Consider the following 20,838-nt stretch of genomic DNA (forward strand, 5'->3'; position numbering starts at 1 on the left):
CGGATTAACAAAAAAAAAAACATAAAGTAATTGTGATCTTCAAACAGCACTCTTAATATTGAAATTTTCAAAATCCGTTTTCACATTTGAAAAGAACACAAAAAACTGAGTTTATAGGCTCGCTTTAATTTTTTTAGCAGAAAATTTACTGACTTTAATTTTGAAATTAAATATATTGACATTTTTTAGAACTCTGAGATTAAAAAGCGGGTATTATTCACTGTTAATAGTAAATTATTACAGTAAATGACTAAATACTCATTTAAAAAATAATCAATGCTTATTTACTACATTGGAACGACTCACATACTAATCACAACAAAAATCCAGGCCAGGATTAACAAAAAAATATAAAGTAATTGTGACCTTGAAACAACACCCTGTATATTGAAATTTTCAAAATCCGTATGCACATTTGAAAACAGCACAAAAAACTGAGTTTAATGGTTCGCTTTCAATTTTTTACGCAGACAATTTAATGACTTTAATTTTGAAATTATCTCGAAATTTTTAAGAACTCGAGAACCCTAACAAAAATTCCGATTTAATTTCAAGCATTCATTAAATTATCTGCGCAAAAAATTTAAGCGAGCCGTTTAACTTAGTTTTTGGTATATTGGATAGGTATATACAGGGTATTGTTTCAAGGTCACAAATTACTTTGCTTTTGGTGTGTTAAACTGGACCTGGATTTTTCGTGTGATTAGTAAATCGGTCAGTCTAATGTAGTAAATAAGTAGTGATTATTTTTAAAATGAGTGTTTGTTCACTAACTTTAATAATTTATTATTAAAAGTTAATAATACTGGCTTGTTAATCCGAGTTCTTAAACATTTCAATAAAATTTCAAAATTAATTAAATAAGTCATTAAATTGTCTGGCCAAAAATATGAAGCGAACCATTAAACTTAGTTTTTTGTGCTCTTTTCAAATATGAAACAGTTTTTGAAAATTTCAATATACAAGGTGTTGTTTCAAGGTCACAATGAATTTATAGTTTTTTTAGTCCAGACCTGGATTTTTCTTATGATTAGTAGTTGGATGGTTTGGCTTCTAAATGAGACATATGAATTCCAAATATCAAAAAATTATACAGGGTGGTTGGAAAGTTATGGGTCCAGAAAGAAATGGGCAAACTCGATAAAACACCCTTTAACTCGGTTATAAAAATCGGTGAGGCAATAACTGTAGTATATCTAGAACCGCATCGGTGACCGCTATCCACCATTCAAGTATTTCTGTTTCCCAATGAAACACCCTGTATAAATTACATTTCACTGTGTTTTTAAACACAACTTTTTAAAGTAAAACTCAGCTGCTTTCGCCCGCAAGTTCTTTATTTTCATGAATTACGTCATTTATTTTTACATTTTTTAAAAACATGATAGAATCTGCAAAACAGTTTCTGAAGAATACATTCTAAATATTTTCTTGCAGATGTGTAGTTAACATAACTCTGGTACAAAGAAGTCAAACCTAACACTCTTCAAAGTTCCATGGAAAACTTTCGCAAGCGAAGACGAATAAAACCGCAGAATATAGTCATACGTTTGGATCACAGACAGATATACGGGTACAAACGTCCTGGAACTCATTTTCACACCGCGCGACAATTTTACCAAAATGTTTTCCCGAATTACACAGTTATAAATATAGAAAAACCACCGTGTTTCCTAAGAAAATTTAGTCCGGATGGCAAACATTTCATAGCTTTCTCTGCCGATCAAGCTTGCCTTGAGATTTACTTCTACAGAGGGCCAGCTGCAGCTGCAGATTTGTTACGAAACTGCGACCACCGAAATGAAGAACATAAACTATTCGAGATCAAAACGAAAATGTTTGAAAGATTTTTTACGTTGAAACATCTGGTTAGCGTGGCCAAAGGTACAGAGCAACTGAACAGAGAATGTAGTCTATTCAGCGAAGACGGGAGATACGTCATAATAGGATCAGCTTCTTTTATACCAGAAGAGATAAGACCACATTTTTATGAAATCTACACAAGCAATGAATCCGTAACTCCCAACCTTCAGTCACCTTTAGAAGACTACACGCTATATTTGATTGATCTACATTTAGGAAAACTCTGCGACACTAGGAAGTTTAAAGTAGACAAGATATTTTTGTCCCACAATCAAGGGTTGTACCTCTACAGAGACACTCTTGCTGTTTTATCCGTGCAGCATCAACTCATTCATATATTCCAAATTCTGGACGGCATGTTTGTTGATATAAAGAAAATAGGAAGGTTTTGTTACGAAGATGATTCTTATATTTACAATTCTGTGTTTCCTTTTGAGAGAGCATTTAGAGAAACTTGTATAAATTCGTTAAAACACAGATTACTTACGTTCTTATATCGAAGGGCTGCAGCTATAAGTGCCAGGAACAATAATCCCACTGAGTTAAGAAAGTTTTATCATTCTTTTGGTAATTTCGCCTCTCTAAAGATGTGGAAGATGCAGCTATTGGACGATAATACGTTATTTATAAAATACGCTTCTGAAGAAGTCGTAACGCTTAAATCAACAGACGTGAACAGCCAACCTCAGTTCTTTGTAGTGTACGATGTGAAATCAAGCAATATATTAGCAATATACGAGAATTCATCCAGAGAGTTGCTGGATCTTTTTGAAAATTTCGCTGATTTCTTCCGAAACGCTAGTATATATAACGAAACTCAGTTCACGTGCAGTCCTTCTAACAACTTATATGCTCGCCTTCTCCAAAAACGGTTTAAACAGACAATTACAAACGCTAAGTTTGGAGGGCAAACCGAAGCTATTAAAAGACTGTGTGCTCAACTGCCTATCAGTGCCCAATCGTACAGTTGTTCCCCTTACCTCGACTTAGCTCTATTCAGCTATGATGAAAAGTATGTGTCGGTTATGGAACGCCCTAAAGCCTGCGGTGAACACGCCATTCGGTTTTATTCTAGAGACTCTGGGTTCTTGAGGTTTAAAATTTGTGCTGGTATTACCAGACCTAGCACTCCCCCTATGAGAAGACTCGTCGCTTTTACCTTTCATCCCACCGATCCCTTTGCTATCTCGGTACAGCGAGCTAATGCTGAGTATATCGTCAGTTTTCATATAAGATACGATGGCGTATCAACTGACGAAGATGGCGAGAGTCCCTATCTGCTGAATTTTTTATAAAATATTTATAATATTGTTCTCCTAATGTCCTATATTTAACATTAAAATATTTTTTAAAGGTGTAGTGTGTTTAATCTGGCATCTTGATTTTTGTATGACCAGTAGGCATAATACCTAATCGAAAATTCAATATATTGTCAAATTATATGTATGGTTTGTTCAACAGTAAATGGTTTGAGTTCAGTTAGTGCGGTCGTAAATATTATTAAATTTATCTGACCTGGCCCATTGTTAAGACCCACCCGGAGCGATAAGCCACCGAGGTAGACAGAGTTGGTCTTTTGCAATTAACACTGACTAGACGGTACTCCCATAATAAAGCCTAAAATAAATTTTACCTGAAACTGGGCCTTTTATACTATTATCGGTTAATCCGGGCTGTTTATAGTGGTAACTAATTGAACTTAACCATTTACTGTTTAACATACCATATCTGTGTATACAGAGGTAGTCTATAATTTGAAATAAATTCAATAGTTCAAATACTAATTGTTTTTTTTTTGAAAAATGCTCAGACCTGTCGATTAGTATTTCAAATCGAACTTTTTTACATACAATAATAATGTATACAGGCTGTCAAAATTTAGAGATATGACGTCATCGTTAATTTTCTTAAATGGCGGCAACACTATCATTTTGATAGCTATTTTGATAGGGTGTGTAAAGATATACATAACTGTAAAATATCAAATTTTTATTCCTTACCATTTACAAGATAATAAAAAATAACAAAGTTATGTCTGTAATTTGGAATAAATTCAATAGTTCAAATACTAATTGTTTTTTTGCAAAATGCTGAGACATGTCGATTAGTATTTCAAATCGAAATTTTTACATACAATAATAATGTATACGGGGTGGGGTGTCCCAATTTAGAGATATGACGTCATCGTTGATTTTTTAAATGGCAACACTATCATTTTGATAGCTATTTTGATAGGGTGTGTAAAGTTACACATATTTGCAAAATATCAAATTTTTACTCACTCCATTTACAAGATAATAAAAAATAACAAAGTTATGAAAAACAAGTAATCAAATAATTGATTATTAGCTATTATTAATTAATATTAATTAATAATTTATTATTAATTAAATAATAAATGGGCAACATTATGAGCATTTGCTTCATTGAAATAATTAACTTCAATTATTTGTTTACTTGTTTTTCATACGTTTGTTATTTTTTATTATCTTGTAAATGGTAGGGAATAAAAATTTGATATTTTGCTGTTATGTATAACTTTACACACCCTATCAAAATGATAGTGTTGCCATTTAAAAAAATCAACGATGACGTCATATCTCTAAATTGGGACACCTTGTATATACATTATTACTGTGTGTGCAAATTTTCGATTTGAAATACTTATCGACAGGTCTGAACATTTAAAAAAAAAACAGTATTTGAACTATTGAATTTATTAAAAATTACAGACATAACTTCGTTATTTTTTATTATCTTGTAAATGGTAGGGAATAAAAATTTTCTATTTTGAGTATGTATAACTTTACACACCCTATCAAAATAGCTGTCACAATGACAGTGTTGCCATTTAAGAAAATCAACAATGGCGTCATATCTCTAAATTGGGACACCCTGTATACAGTATTATTCTAGGTAAAAAATTTCGATTTGAAATACTATTCAACAGGTCTGAGCATTTTTCACAAAAAGAATTAGTCTTTGAACTATTGAATTTATTCCAAATTACAGACTCACTCTGTATATAGTCAACTTAATGAAGATTGGTGCTCGGTGGTAGTTGTTTATTCTTTTTCGTTAAGATCTTTGCTCTATATGTTGTGTAACTCTACAGTTTTTATAACCTCCAAAAAATTACAAGTGGTTGTTTTGTGCACAGAAACCTCTGCATTCACTTGCTGAATACATTTTTGAAATTTCATTTTACGGTCTCACGCTTTGCAATATATAATTATACAGTGAGGACGTTTCGAGTTTGCATAAATTCATTATCTCGAGAATGGGCAAATTTGAAGAGAAATCCTCAGATAGGTCGATTTTTATTTTTAAATTAGGACTTTTTGTCATATATATATATATATATATATATATATATATATATATATATATATATATATATATATATATATAATACAGCTCAAAAGATTGTGGAAAACTTCTCTTTTCGAGTCGTGTTTCTACTTATTGGTCATCAGAGTAGATGGCACTTTTGTAGCTCGGCACCTGAGGTGCGAAATATTAAGACACATCATTGAACCGTCGGTGTATCAATTCGTACCTAGCCGAATACTGACGAGCGAGGCATCGCGAAACTAGTCTATTCTATTGGTACCCATTGATATACGGAGGATTTAACGATGTGATCTTACACCATTTATTTGGTATGTAAAATATATATATATATATATATATATATATATATATATATATATATATATATATATAATACTAGTGACGTCATCCATCTGGGCGTGATGACGTAATCGATGATTTTTTTAAATGAGACTATAGGTCGTGTGTTAGCTCGTTTGAAAGGTAACTCAATTTTTTATTCAGCAATATAAACAATACCATAATTATTTATACAGGGTGGTCAAAAAAAATAATTTTTGAATTATATTAATTCACACAAAAAGAAGAATGTATGTTTATATTTATTTAATTCAAAATACATTTTACTGTTGTCCGAAAACAGGAAAAAATGTTTATTTGATAAATAAATATTATTGTTTCTCTCTTAAATTCAACATTAAAGCTGCCACCCACCTGCCTCTTAGCAGTTTGAACATTTAATTTAAGCGAAAAGCAATGTTTATTTTTCAAATTAACATTTTTTCTGTTTTATGGCAGCAGTAAAATGTATTTTGAATTAAATAAATTACATACATTGTTATTTTTGTGTGAATTAATATAATTCAAAAATTATTTTTGACCACCCTGTATAAATAATTATGGTATTGTTTATATTGCTGAATAGAGAATTGAATTACCTTTCAAATGAGCTATTTACAACCCCTACTCTTTAAAAAAATCATCGATTACGTCATCACGCCCAGATGGATGACGTCACTAGTATTATATATATGCCAAAAAGTCCTAATTTAAAAATAAATATCGACCTGTCTGAGAATTTCTCTTCAAATTTGCCCATTCTCGAGATAATGAATTTATGCAAACGTCCTCACTGTATATTCCGTGTTTTTAAGCATGCACGCCCTTCCTGTGGCGATCTATGGAGTGAGTAATACTCAGCCGCAAGCCTCCATCTCTTGCATTACTGCTCATCCATAGGTCGAACCGATATATTTATCACGGTACTCTAATTTAAGTTGCAGATCCATTTGGACTGTTACTTTAAACTTTTTATTTCTTGGCCGGGCCGGTAATCGAAAAAAAAAAATGAAAGACAAATATTTCCGAAACTTCCTCCATAACTGCCCTTAAAAAATTTAGAGTGCTAAGATGTAGTTCGTAAGGAATATTCTTGAATGTCCATTAGCGATTTACGGCATTTTGACGTAAATTAAATCAGTTCAATTTTACTTGCAACTCTACGAATTTTTAGGTTTATTTTGTAAAAAATTGTTTGTAGATATTTCGTCGAAACGCCTACACTGCGTTTTAAACGTTAGCATCAGTATGGTTGTATATTGCAAGAGGGTTTGCCTTTCTGTGAATTATCATAAATAAATCCTCCTTTAGTAGTCCACAGCAGTTAACAGCGATAATCATCTACAAGTACCTGCCTAATACTACTTTTCACTGCAGCTGCCGTGAAGACCGGCAACGTTGTAAAGTAAATTCTTATTTACTTTGCATTGGCCCTATCCTTCGTACACTGAATCGTTTGTCTGAAATACGCTGTAGGAATCTTTCCTTGTTTGCGACATCCAATCAACACCCATTATCGACTAGGTATATAAAAGTATGATATTGTTCGTCTGTTATAACTTTTCCCATGCGTCACAATTCATTTTCAAACAAATTAAGTCAAAACATAAAGTGAAACGAAAGTCGATGTGTATATACATTTTGTATACTGTGTACTATATACCATACATATCGGCGTACGTTTCACTTTATGTTTTGACTTAATTTGTTTGAAAATGAATCGTGACGCATGGGAAAAGTTATAGCGGACGAACAATAGTAAAGCGTTTGTGGATTTTATGCGACAAGAAAAATGTATAACCACATTAGTAATTTTAATCGACAGTTTTAAGTATAAAGAGAGGAAAAAATTTTGTCGGACAAAAATTGTGGGTCATTTGACCATAGACATAATGAAAATAGACTAGATAATAAAGGTATGGGTCGCTCTGTGCATCGAGGTGTAACGCCGATATCTAGGAATTCATTGGTCAATCTTCACTTTGAGTGGTCTAGCCATCTTTGCCTGTCACATGCGCAGGATCGCTTGGTTAACAAAGATAGATAGACCACCGATCGACTGCCCGCACTAGTTTACTCAGTATGCCTTGTCTATCATTATTATGTCTATGTATTTGACGCGTCGGACACGCGATTAATCCCAAAGTTATGCAAAAAATTTACTAAAATAACACACGGCTGATTTATACAAAATCCATCATAAATTTAAAATACTTTGGTAACCTTGTCGGATAATTTGCAGGAGGCATGTCCGCAGTCGGACACACCAAAGTAAAGGCAAAAGGCATATATAAAGGCACTAGGAAAGCAAGTAAAGTGGGCGGGTTACTTGCCACAAGTTACTTGCCTATTGTAAACGTTTACTTGTGTCATATTTTCCTTTCCTTTCCTTAAATGTGTCTCGAGTAAATGATTACAATAGGCAAGCAACTTGTGGCAAGTAGCCTGCCAACTTTACTTTTCTTAGTGGCTTCATGTATACCGGCCTTTATAGGGCTCGAGTTTTGGGTTTATTCGTCTTCTTTTAATGGGACTATGTCCTGTTTTTTCTGTTACAGTCTGCTGCGATCCGGAGCTGCAACTTACGTACCATCGTTTTTTAGGTCTTCATATGGGTCGCTTTGTGTTGGGCTTCTGGGTCTTCGCCCATTTCTCCATACGTTCAGGGTACATCTGATCTACGTGGTCTCTCCACATGCGTCGTCGTGCTCTTGTCCATCTCACTACGTCTTGAACTGCTACCTCTCTCGTTTTTTCGTAAATTTGGGATTTATTGCCTGGCCGACGTCGACGCGTCAAACGACTCAAACTTTGTCCGACAAATTTTTTTCCGCGTTTTATTAAAACTGTCGATTAAAATAAAAAATTAACAGTGTTCTTATAAATTTTTTTCTCGCATAAAATCCATGACTTTTTGATAGCTTGAAAGACAAATGCATCACTATCATACTTTTATATAGTCGGTAATGGGGCTTGATTATATGGCGCAAATAAAAATAAATACAGATTCCTATAAATAGACGTTTGGACACAATATCTAAGCTTTCTTAATTTGAGCATCTAATAATTTTTTTTTTATATTTTAAAGCTTAAACTCAACGTATCGACAATGATAAATGATAAATCTACAGACCTATCTTCGATAGGTCTACAAACCTTTCGAATCAAAAAAAACCAAATTTAAGTTACAAAGTAGAACTTTAAATGACACGATCATACACTAAGCGTCAAAAGTAACGCACCACCTTATTAGTGGGACATTTTTGATGTGTCGTATTTCCTAAACCTGTTGGCCGATTTAAGTGATTTTTTAAATATTTTATAGCTTTATTATTCAGGAATATCGATGTAATAATATTGTTGCTAAACACGTAAGTGTCATTGTATACCGAGTGTAACAATGATAGTGTGTTTTTTCCTCAAGTTCGGAACACCCTGTGGAATATTCTAGCTTATATAAAATATTGAAATGAATACTCAACTGTAGCCTTAGGCTTTCTTAAGATTTTGCTTTTTAATTAATTCGCTTTTGTTGGATAATAAAAAAGTTAGGTACTTTAACAACCAGCAACGTTCTTCATCAATGCAGGGTGTTTCTAAATAACTGTGACAAACTTTAAGGGGTAATTCTGCATGAAAAAATAATGGCCATTTGCATTATAAACATGTCCGCAAATGCTTCATTTCCGAGATACGGGATGTTGATTTTTTTTACAAACTGACGATTTATTTATTGCTCCAAAACCGGTTGAGATATACAAATGAAATTTGGTAGGTTTTAAGAGGTAGTTATTGCGCATTTTATGACATACAACTAAGAATTTTATATTCACCATTGGCGTGCATACGGGTAATATGACCGGGTAATATGACCCGTATGCATGCCAATGGTAAATATAAAATTCGTAGTTGTATGTCAAAAAATGTGCAATAACTACTTTTTAAAACCTACTAAATTTCATTTGCATACCTCAACCTGTTTTAGAGCAATAAATAAATAATCTGTGTGTAAGAGAATTACCCTTTAAAGTTTGTCGCACTTATTTAGAAACACCCTGTATTGATGAAGAACGTTGCTAGTTGTTAAAGTACCTAACTTTTTTATTATCCAACATAAGCGAATGAATCAAAAAGCAAAATGTTAAGAATGCCTACAGAATATTCCACAGGGTGTTCCGAACTTTGAGGAAAAAACACACTATCATTGTTACACTCGGTATACAATGACACTTACCTGTTTAGCAACAATATTATTACATCGATATTCTTGAATAATAAAGCTATAAAATATTTAAAAAATCACTTAAATCGGACAACAGGTTTAGGAAATACCACACATCAAAAATGTTATAATTATAATTATACGTGCGTTACTTTTGACGCTTAGTGTATTTTTCAATATATTTTGAATGGTTCGTACATTTGTCCGAATTATTCTACATTTTAAAAACCTGAAGATGTATTATTCAATTATTCTGTTTATCACTTGAAAATCATAACTATTGTGTAATGGGTTAAAACAGTATTACACTGTTGTTTAATGACATTGCACTATTGTGTAATGTTATTTTTTGAAGAATAAACATTTAAGAAATTTGATAAGAAAAGCACATTTCTTATTGTTTGTGCATTCGTCTAATTGTGTAGTTGGCTGTTTACTTGGACTACCTAAAACGTTTAAAACTGGTTCTTTTCGATTGCACAAATACGTTTTTAGAAACCGCACAACTTTGGATACAAATTCATCCAAGACCATCTTCGTCGAAGCATTTTCCTTGTCGTAAGGTCGTTTGTAATTTAATTGTTCAAATTCAGCGTTTTTGGGCATATTCCAAGTGTCTCATATTTGTTATTTGAAGATTCGTCTCTAATAATGGAAATTTCACAGCGACCAGTCAATGGAAGTGACGAATTTTATTGATATCATCAAGAATCGTAAAAATGGCAAAAATCGCGCTACGTTTATTTATTTAACGGCGTTTTAGAAACTGACCTCATTTACGTTAAAATGTAAAAATTGGATACAAAAGCAGCACTCTTCATCATAGTCTAGTCGCAACAAAGGGGGTCCCGTGGACACTTTTAGTTCACCGCGATTTGATGGTGGTATTATAGGTTTTTTGGGGTCGCTGAATCCAATGGAAGAGGTCTGGAAGCCCAAATGTGGTGCGTTTAATTGTTATTAACAAATTATGGTAAAATTAGGTGTTTTTCATGAATTATTAGAAGCCCTGTAAATTAATTGATAGTGTAAGAGCAAGGACACAACTGGCGGCGCGCGTCGAATCGACGTCGAGGCAGCGTAAAACACATGGCGCGGTATAACAGCGGCAGCTATGCTACGATTTAAAGTATTTGTATTTCGTTGTTGCCAAATTTAGTCGCGTGTTGGCTGCTGTACGATAAGATGTCTGAAAGTTATGCCGATTTGTCTTTTGTAATAAATACAAGTTTATTTTATCTTAGATTAAAGAAAAAAAGAAACGCAGATATTGGATACATCCGATCATAAAGGAACGAAATTATAAGGGATTTTTTACACATTATATTAACGAAATTAATATAATAAAGGCCCAGAGATGTTTTTTAATTTTACAAGAATGTCTAAATAATTTTTCAGGAGTTATTAGTGAGTATTAAAAAGCCGTGTTCAAGAAATAACACCGTTATGAGGGAAAGCATATCACATAAGAAAAACTATTTATAACGCTAAGAGGCATTCCATTCTATGGTACGCCACTGAGCAAATACAGGTGTTAAATTGATTAAAAAAATTATTCAAATTAAAGCCAAAGTACGTATCGAGAAAGACGAAAACCAGAATATACAAAACCGTAATAAGAGCAACAGCAACCTACGGATGTGAGACATGGGTGCTAAATAAAACAGAAGAAAAAAAGATGTAGACTTGAGAACGGAACGTGCTAAGAGCTATTTTCAGGGGAAAGAATACAGATACAGAAGACGGCTGGCATAGAAGCACCAATCAAGAATTAAGGATGCTTTACAAGGAACCAAGTGTAACAAGATACACAAAGTCATAAAGAATCAGGTGGGCAGGTCATGTCGATCGAGGGGATGGATAAGGGAAGAATGCCAAAGATGGTACTGCACAGAAGACTAGTTGGGACTAGGAGACGAAGAAAAAGACGGCAAGAAAGTTTCAGGAAGGTGTAGTATCGATGGAAATTACACACTGGAAAGAGGAGCTGAAAAATAGGATATAGTGGAGAACCATAGTTCAGCAATTTTTACATAGACATCAAATAAAATTATATATAAATTATTAGCATAAACTGTATTATCTAAAATTGTAAATACAAGGCCTGTAGAGCATAATAAATAAATAAATAAAATAATAATAAATAAGGTTTTTTTATTATTTTGTTTGAATATTCATCAATGCGCATATCCCAAATAGCTGGTCTCATCTGAATTTCATTAATTAATTTTTCTACATGTGTATTTCCCATCAGAAAAACACGATCTGACAACACTCACTACAGAATTCGCTAGAAAACAGCTGAAACGTCTGTGTTGTACCACGATACAGGCATTTATGATATGCCGTCGAAGTCATAAAACCGATTGGCGGTGGATGGGTTCCAGGATATGTCGCCAGAAAGCCACTGCATCGAAAATTTTAAGAGCGTCTGGTGTGTGTTACTGCATCAAAGTATAGTAAGGGATGCGTCGCTATCGACATCTCAGCGGGGGTTCAGTCGACGTACGCCGCCCCGTCTGTGTTACCTCTTAAGGTCTTCTCTGGTGTATTTTTGGTCGCTGAATCGAATACGACTAGTCGCGATTACTCAAAATATGTTCTTATTTTGTTAATAACAAAATAATAGTTTATTCGCCGAAAAGCTCGAAATGCGCCATCTACAGCAAGTTTGTAGTATTTTTCATAGTATTTTTATACGCTAAATCGATTGTCACTAGTCGTGATAGCTTAAACCACGTTCCGACTTTGTTATTAATAAATTATTGCAAAAATAACGGTTTCTAGTACTTTTACTCACGGTTTTTGCTCTAAATTTTAAAAAACCACTTGGAATGACATGAAATTTGGTATGCACGTAGCTAACATGTCAAACAAAACAAGTGATATTGTGCCGATGTGTGTTTTTACCCTGGGTGTAAGTATCACCCCGTTTCGGGGTGAAAAAAGAAACCTTTAAAATAAGTCCGGAAGTGGACAAACTGATTAATTCTAAGCAACTTTTCTCTATGTATTTTTTCACTAAGTCAATACTTTCTAGTTATTTTGTTTTTTTTTTTTGTTGAAAAATGAACATATTCACTCGCAAATAACTCGAAAAGTATTGCCTTAGTGAAAAAACTGTATAGAACAAACGTTGCTTAGAATTAATCAGTTTATCCAACGGACTTATTTTAAAGGTTTCTTCTTTCACCCACGAAACGGGGTGAAACTCACACGCAGGGTAAAAGCACACATCGGCACAATATCACTTGTTTTGTTTGACATGTTAGCTACGTGCATGCAAAATGTCATGTCATTCCAAGTGGTTTTTTTAAAATTTAGAGCAAAAACCGTGAGTAAAGGTACTAGAAACCGTTATTTTTGCAATAATTTTTTTAATAACAAAGTCGGAACGTCCGGAGTAATGGAACACAGCACTCATCTGCCCAATTCACAAGAAAGGTGATAAGACCATATGTGAAAATTGCAGAAGAATCGCACTGTTAGAAGTGGTGTATAAGGTATTAGCAAAAATTATAAGAACTAGATTGAAAGCTTATGAATCAGAGATAATAGGAGAAGGCTGGTTTCAGACAGGGAAGAGGAACAACCGATCAAATTTTTTTGCTAAAGTTATTACAAAACAATAGTTATGAACAAAATCTAGGCTTACATATGCTCTTTATCGATTTTAAACAGGCTTACGACTCTATCTCACGAAACGGGCTATACGAAGCAATGAGAGCACTAGGAATATCAGAGAAACTGATAAGATTAGTTAAAATGACGTTAACCAACACAGTCAATAAAGTCATGATAGAAGGCAGTTTTTCAAATCAATTTAACGTCAACAGAGGATTAAAACAAGGGGACCCCCTGTCAACAAACTTATTCAATCTAGTACTAGAAAATATAATTAGAGGAGCCAATATCCAGACAAGCGGCATGATTCTTAACATAAGACAACAGTATATAGGTTTTGCAGACGACTTGGTGTTTCTGACGCGTTCAAGAATAGAACTTCAAAAAATGTTCAAGCAATTTGAAGAAGAAGCAAAGAAATATGGCCTGACTATAAACCAAGGAAAAACCAAGTATATGGAAATGAGAGGAGAAAATGCTGAAGAAAATAAGTGGATTACTCTAAGGACAAATGACAAAGATTATAAATTTGAGAAAGTAACTGAATTTGAGTACCTTGGAGTCACAGTTACAAATAGAGGAGACGAAGAGAGATACATAAACGGTTGTTAAAAGATAGCAAAGCAGTAGGTTCATTAAACGCACTGTTGAAGGCAAAAAACGTGTCCAGGGCAGCCAAGATCCGAGCGTATGAAACAATAGTGAGACCAACGGTGCTGTATGCATGTGAAACTTGGACAATGAACCAGAAAGTAGAAAAGAAGCTAGAGATTTGGGAGAGAAAAATATTGAGAAAAATTTTTGGGGGTATAAAGGAGACTAACGGGGAATGGCGCAGAAGAACAAACCTGGAGATAATGGAGATGTATAAGAAACCTAAAATAACTCAGAAAATCAAGGCACAGAGAGTTAGATGGTTGGGCCATGTTTTACGAATGCCACAAGAAAGAAACGTCCTAAGAGTTTTATCAGCAGAAGAACAAGGGAAGAAAAGAAAAGGGAGACCATGAAGGAAGTGGTTTGATGCCGTCCGGACTGACCTAGAAGAAACGGTTACAAGAGACTGGAGAGGACAAGTACAGGACCGCAAAAAGTGGAAGAAATTAGTCAAGACTATCGAAGCCAAGGGCCTCTAAGGCCTGTAGGGCTGTTATATATAAAGTCGGAACGTGGTTTGAGCTATCACGACTAGTGACAATCGATTTAGCCTATAAAAATAATATGAAAAAGACTACAAACTTGCTGTAGATAACGCATTTCGAGCTTTTCAGCGAATAAACAATTATTTTGTTATTAACAAAATAAGAACATATTTTGAGTAATCGCGACTAGTCGCATTCGATTCAGCGACCAAAAATACACCAGAGAAGACCTTAACACTCTCAATTAATTTACAGGGCTTCTAATAATTCCTGAAAAACGCCTAATTTTACCATAATTGGTTAATAACAATTAAACGCACCACATTTGAGCTTCCAGACTACCTCCATTGGATTCAGCGACCCAAAAAACCTATAATACCACCATCAAATCGCGGCGAATTAAAAGTGTCCACGGGACCCCCTATGTTGCGACTAGACTATTACCTTCAAAAGGCATTTTGAGTTTTGTTGACAGCAAAAAAAATTTATTTAGCGCGCTAACGGACAATCAAAATTACTATGGTTTGTTTTTTGACCAAGAGGAGTGATTCAAATTTACCGCGCTGTATTGCTTGTTTGTAATTGGTCCAACCGCAGACAACCGCAAATTTTGACACTAATGACATTTATCAAATTTTGACAGTAGTGACATTTCATAGGTTAATTAAGTTATATTGGCGATTTTTGTGTTTTCTGTGTAATTCCTTTAATTTTTAGATTGTTAGTCTGCTTTTATATAAAAAGCAGTTGTTTTTGGAACTCTTTAGCGACGTATTAATTTAATATAATATTTATGGATTACCGTAGAGGGGCGACTAGATCAACCAAAAAAGAAGATGTACATATTTGGTTATTATTCTAGCGACTTTCTTGGGTGTGAATCTGTCTTTTTAGTTTACTCCTCCTGGTTAAAAAATAAACTATAGTCGCCTCAAACGTTTCTGAGAAAACGGCCCATTCACAAAAGTGTTAATAATAAACATTTTTGTTCAAAATTATTTCAACTACAATTCTTTGTTTGCTATGGCGTACATATAAAGCACCCAGTGCTTTAAAATGACATTTTTAAGGCTTCTATGGAGTGCTAAAATTGCATTTTTAACACGTTTTTAAAAAAATATTTGGTAGCGCCGATCCGGTTACTCTTGCCACATCTCGCAGTTGGACAGTTTTTTGTATGACGCTTTCGAGCGGAACAATTGTCTCTATAGTTATTAGTCATCATAATGTCTCCCTTTTTGCGAAGGTGGTTCACAGAAAGAGACACCCAGTCCGCGAGAGTCTTTCGTTTGACAGATTTCAGGTATTAACTAAAGCACTATTTCAAAAAGGAATTTTGAATTTTATAAGCAGTTGCAATTCTTCAAAATAATTTGCACATCCTTTACTAGTTCCTAGCCCAACCTCTTAATAGTGTATAAAACAATTTTAAAAGATAACAGCAATAATTACAGAAAACGTAAATCAGATATACCTCGTCCAATTTACTTACCGTTGCACGTCATCCGCGCCATAGCCTGTGACACGATACCAACACGAAATATTTAGGCGGTGGGTGTGTTCTTTTTTAGAATCAAAATGATTCTAAAGGGGAACACACCTACCGCCTAGATATTTCGTGTTGGTATCGTGTCACAGGCTATGGCGCGGATGACGTGCAACGGTAAGTAAATTGGACGAGGTATATTAAACTACGATTTGTAGTTTAAATTTCTGAATATTAGTAATATTCTAAATAGTATTTATAATAATTCTAAATAGTATTTATTATATTTTCGGTACATAATGTTATTTTCTAATAAAAAAAAACAGTTTCTTCATCGGCCGTGTTGTGCTTATTTTACTACCATTTAAGCGTACCTATACCATATTATTTTTAATATACATAATTCAATAGATATTTTAATTAAAATATCAATTTATAATATATGTATATTAGTTTCTAATATTTACGTACACTTCGGTTTTTAAGGACAAATCTGATAGTTTTGTCTATTTTGTTACATAACTATAGTCCTACAAAACATATAACCCGGCTAGCTGTCTGACAATTTTGTGTACTGCAATAACCAAAAACTTATATGTCTCCTGTAGTCGGTTTGGTGGACTTTTTAAATTATTAACAATTTAAGACCAAAAATGCACAATTTTAAAAACTTTGGTCTACCAGTACAAAGTAAAGAAAATTAAACACACAAATTAAAAGAAGAATTCAAAAATTATTTTAAAGGACACCGCACACAACTTATGGAAAATGTAATGTCACTCAAATACAATAAAATTTACATGAATAGATTCGTCTCGAATAAAGTCATTTCATATCATTGTGCCATCTCTGAATTTTTATTAATAATAGCCTAAATTGTAATTAAAGTTTATGGAAATCCCATTTTTGAAGTCCAAAAAACTGTCATTCATAAATACTATTAGTCTAATCGCTATTGAAAACAGCTTAATCCAGCGTGAGCTAAGTCGAGTAGACGTACTATACAGAGTGAGTCTGTAACTTAAAATAAATTCAATATCTCAAATACTAATCTTTTTGTTTTAAATGCTCAGACCCGTCGATTAGTATTTCAAATTGTCCTTTTTAACATACAATAATAATGTATAAAGGTTGTCCCAATTTAGAGATATGACGTCATCGTTGATTTTCTTAAATGGCAACACTGTCATTTTGATGGCTATTTCAATAGGGTGTGTAAAGTCATACATAACTGCAAAACATGAAATTGTTATTCTCTATCATTTACAAGATAATGAAAAATAACAAAGTTATGTCTGTAATTTGGAATAAATTCCATAATTCAAATACTAATTGTTTTTTTTTAATGCTCAGACCCGTCGATTAATATTTCAAATTGTCATTTTCAACATCAATAATAATGTATACGGTTGTCCCAATGTTGTATATGGGTGTCCCAATTTAGAGATATGATGTCATCGTTGATTTTCTTAAATGGCAACAGGGCTACACTGTCATTTAGGGTCTATTTTGATAGGGTGTGTAAAGTTATACATAACTGCAAAATTTCATATTTTTATTCCCTTTACAAGATAATAAAAAATAACAAAGTTATGAAAAACAAGTAATCAGATAATAATTGAATTTAATTATTTCAATTAATACATTCACGGACACGCTGTCATTGTATACACGTATTCTTATGGAGTAAATGACTTCATATGCAGTCATGACCGTGAATGTGTTAAGCAAATGCTCATAATGTTGCCCTCAATTATTGTCAAATACTCAATGGGCAACATTATGAGCATTTGCTTAATTGAAATAATTAAATTCAATTATTATTTGATTACTTGTTTTTCATAACTTTGTTATTTTTTATTATTTTGTAAATGGTGTAGGGAATAAAAATTTGAAATTTTGCAGTTTTGTATAACTTTACACACCCTATCAAAATAGCTATCAAAATGACAGTGTTGCCATTTAAGAAAATCAACGATGACGTCGTATCTCTAAATTGGGACACCCTGTATACATTATTATTGTATATCAAAAATGACAATTTGAAATACTAATCGACGGGTCTGAGCATTTTTCCAAAAAAAACAATTAATATTTGAATTATTGAATTTATTCCAAATCACAGATATAACTTTGTTATTTTTTATTATCTTGTAAATGGTAAAGAATAAAATTTTGATATTTTGCAGTTATGTATAACTTTACACACCCTATCAAAATAGCTATCAAAATGACAGTGTTGCCATTTAAGAAAATCAAAGATGACATCATATCTCTAAATTGGGACACACTGTATACACTATTATTGTATGTCAAAAAGGACAATTTGCAATACTAATCGTCGGGTCTGAGCAATTTTCAAAAAAAAACAATTAGTATTTGAGATATTGAATTTATTCCAAATTACAGACTCACTCTGTATATACTACGACTGTCAGACAGAGTACGCCTCTGCCTTAATACCTGCAGAAAGATTTAGGAAGTGTCAATCCACAAAATCACTTTTCTCTCTCTAGCTCACCTACATACCCATTTGATTTTAGATTTATGTATATCAATTTAAACCGTTATTAATCAAAATTCAGAGTTGGAGTTATGGTATAAAATGATTGTATATAATTTCTATAAGAATTTTTCATGTAAATTTTATTGGATTTGAGTGACATTACATTTTCCATAAGATGTGTGCAATGTCCTTTGAAATATCTCAGTGGTATATCATTTTTATCTTTAACTAAGTTGAGACCATTACCGGTATGCGCTCCTTCTTAATTTTATGCCAAAAAAATGCCCAATACCTACCTCTTAAAACCTACCAAATTTAATTTGCCTATCTTAATTAGTTTTAGAGCAATAAATAAGTTGTGAGTTTGTAAGAAAAATTTCAACACCCCGTATCTCGAAAAACAAAGCATTTGCGGACATACGTTTATATAGCAAACTGTCATTATTTTTTCATGCAGAGTCATTTTCTGAACTTTGTTGCGCTTATTTAGTAACAGTCTGTATATTATACAAAAATGTATTATTCAAATGTACTAAAAACCGACACTATGTAACTCAGAAACAATTGATTTCTGAGTCTTGGGTCACTCAAAACTTTTGACCAGCACGAAAAAAGCTACCTCTCTGCAAAGTTTTAGCCAATTTAACTGAAATCACTTTTACGTAAGAATAGTGCCGGGGTTCTTTGCTCCGACTGCGCCAAGATTGTCGCAAAATGCGGCATGGAAACAATCAAAATACATGACATCTTTATATGTTCGATTTTTTAACAGACAACAAACTTCGTTTATTATCGTACACACTATTATTTAGCCCAGTTGTTCTCAACTCTTTTAAGGCGTGTACCACAAAATTCTTTTTATTTTATTTTGTACCACCTAACTGAAATAGCTATGCTTACCTAAGTAATCTAATTAACTATAATTTATATATGCTCCATGTTTTCCAGTCATTGCACGTGCATCATTTGCGTTTTGCGTACCACCACTGATACATGTACCACAGATTGAGAACCAATGATTTAGCCTATAATTGCTGCAACCATTTATGTTGCAAAATAGCTGAAATACTTAATCGTTCTGCAATAAAAACCTCATAAATTTTCATTAAACAATAAAACCCAAAATTTTGTATTTTGCTTTTTTTACACATTCCTGCAAGTTCCCAAAGTACGTCACAACGTCACGGACAAATTTAAAACCTGTAGACGTGTATAACCTTTAACTACCCGCGCATCAAGTTATAACATAACTACACGCGTGGCGTACTTTGTACGCCACAAGAAAATACACTTAAAAACAGCGGATTTGTTTAATTTTTTTTGAAAAAATACACTTAGTTGTTTGTTATAAACCTTATTCGGCATCAGTGAATACTTAGAGTTCCTTTTCAGTAAGCCAATTGGGATTTATAACTGGAATCATGGAATAACTGGATTCCATGATAAATAAAATTACTAATAAATTTTTTTAAATGTGATTTTTTACAGGAGAAAAAGTATTGTTTACAAAGAAAAATATATTTTTTGCCATAATGACTAAAAAACAATTAAAATATGTACTTATATTACGACTTATAGTAATATAATCCTGGGGTATATTGTCCACCACCGGAAACAACAAATAATAAAATGTAAATTACGATCTTTCCAGAACGCCGATTATAACGAAACTAAAACCAAATTGTAAAGCACATTCCAGTGATAGGTTAGAAAAATAAGCAAGGTCAAAAATTAAATTTTTAAATATATTTCCAGTAGAATTCTTATATCTGGCGTACAAAGTACGCCAGCGCGTGTAGTTAAAGGATAATCTACAGGGTGATTGATTTGGTGGGGTAAAGCTCAATAGATCCGCTATAGTAATAGATAGCAATAAAAGTTAATAACAAAAATGTTAGCCACCTTTGAACTTCACATTACAAAATTAGTTAGAATGTTACAGGGTGTTCGATAACACAGTGGCAGACCAAACTTATGTTTTTTTAAATGGAACACCCTTTATTTTATTTTATATTCGAAATCCTGTTAACTTCTCCATCACAAAAATATAAAGGTTTGTTATGTTATACAGGTAGTCCTGTCGCCAGGGGGGGTACAACGGCCTCGTTAATTCAGATGGACTTACCCAAGTTTTTTTTATGTATTTTGACCCGTAGAACACGAATTTTTTGGGTAACAGTTGATCCGGATGTCGATAAGATTGTTATAGACCAAGAACTTGAGGAATCAAATAACAGCGATTTTTGGCAAAACAAAACAATATTTTGTATTTTTTGGGTCATTTTAAGCAAAAAATATTTCTACCAGTTTTTTAGTAGGATGC

General features: G+C 33.1%; 2 protein-coding genes across 7 annotated transcripts in view; both read left to right on the forward strand.

The window, feature by feature from the left end:
• Window positions 1-20,838, forward strand: part of LOC114324973 (YLP motif-containing protein 1) — a 103,240-nt gene that overhangs the window by 20,161 nt on the left and 62,241 nt on the right. The window lies entirely within an intron of this gene.
• LOC114324954 (DET1 homolog) lies at window positions 1,497-3,158 on the forward strand. Its single transcript, XM_028272882.1, has one exon. The coding sequence runs from the start codon at window positions 1,497-1,499 to the stop codon at window positions 3,156-3,158; it is 1,662 nt and encodes a 553-aa protein (XP_028128683.1).

Source organism: Diabrotica virgifera, chromosome 1 (genome assembly GCF_917563875.1).
Source record: "Diabrotica virgifera virgifera chromosome 1, PGI_DIABVI_V3a".
Classification (NCBI taxonomy): domain Eukaryota; kingdom Metazoa; phylum Arthropoda; class Insecta; order Coleoptera; family Chrysomelidae; genus Diabrotica; species Diabrotica virgifera.

Coding starts and splice junctions, on each gene's coding strand:
- LOC114324954 (XM_028272882.1), top strand. CDS start 1,497: ATGGAAAACTTTCGCAAGCGAAGACGAATAAAACCGCAGAATATAGTC.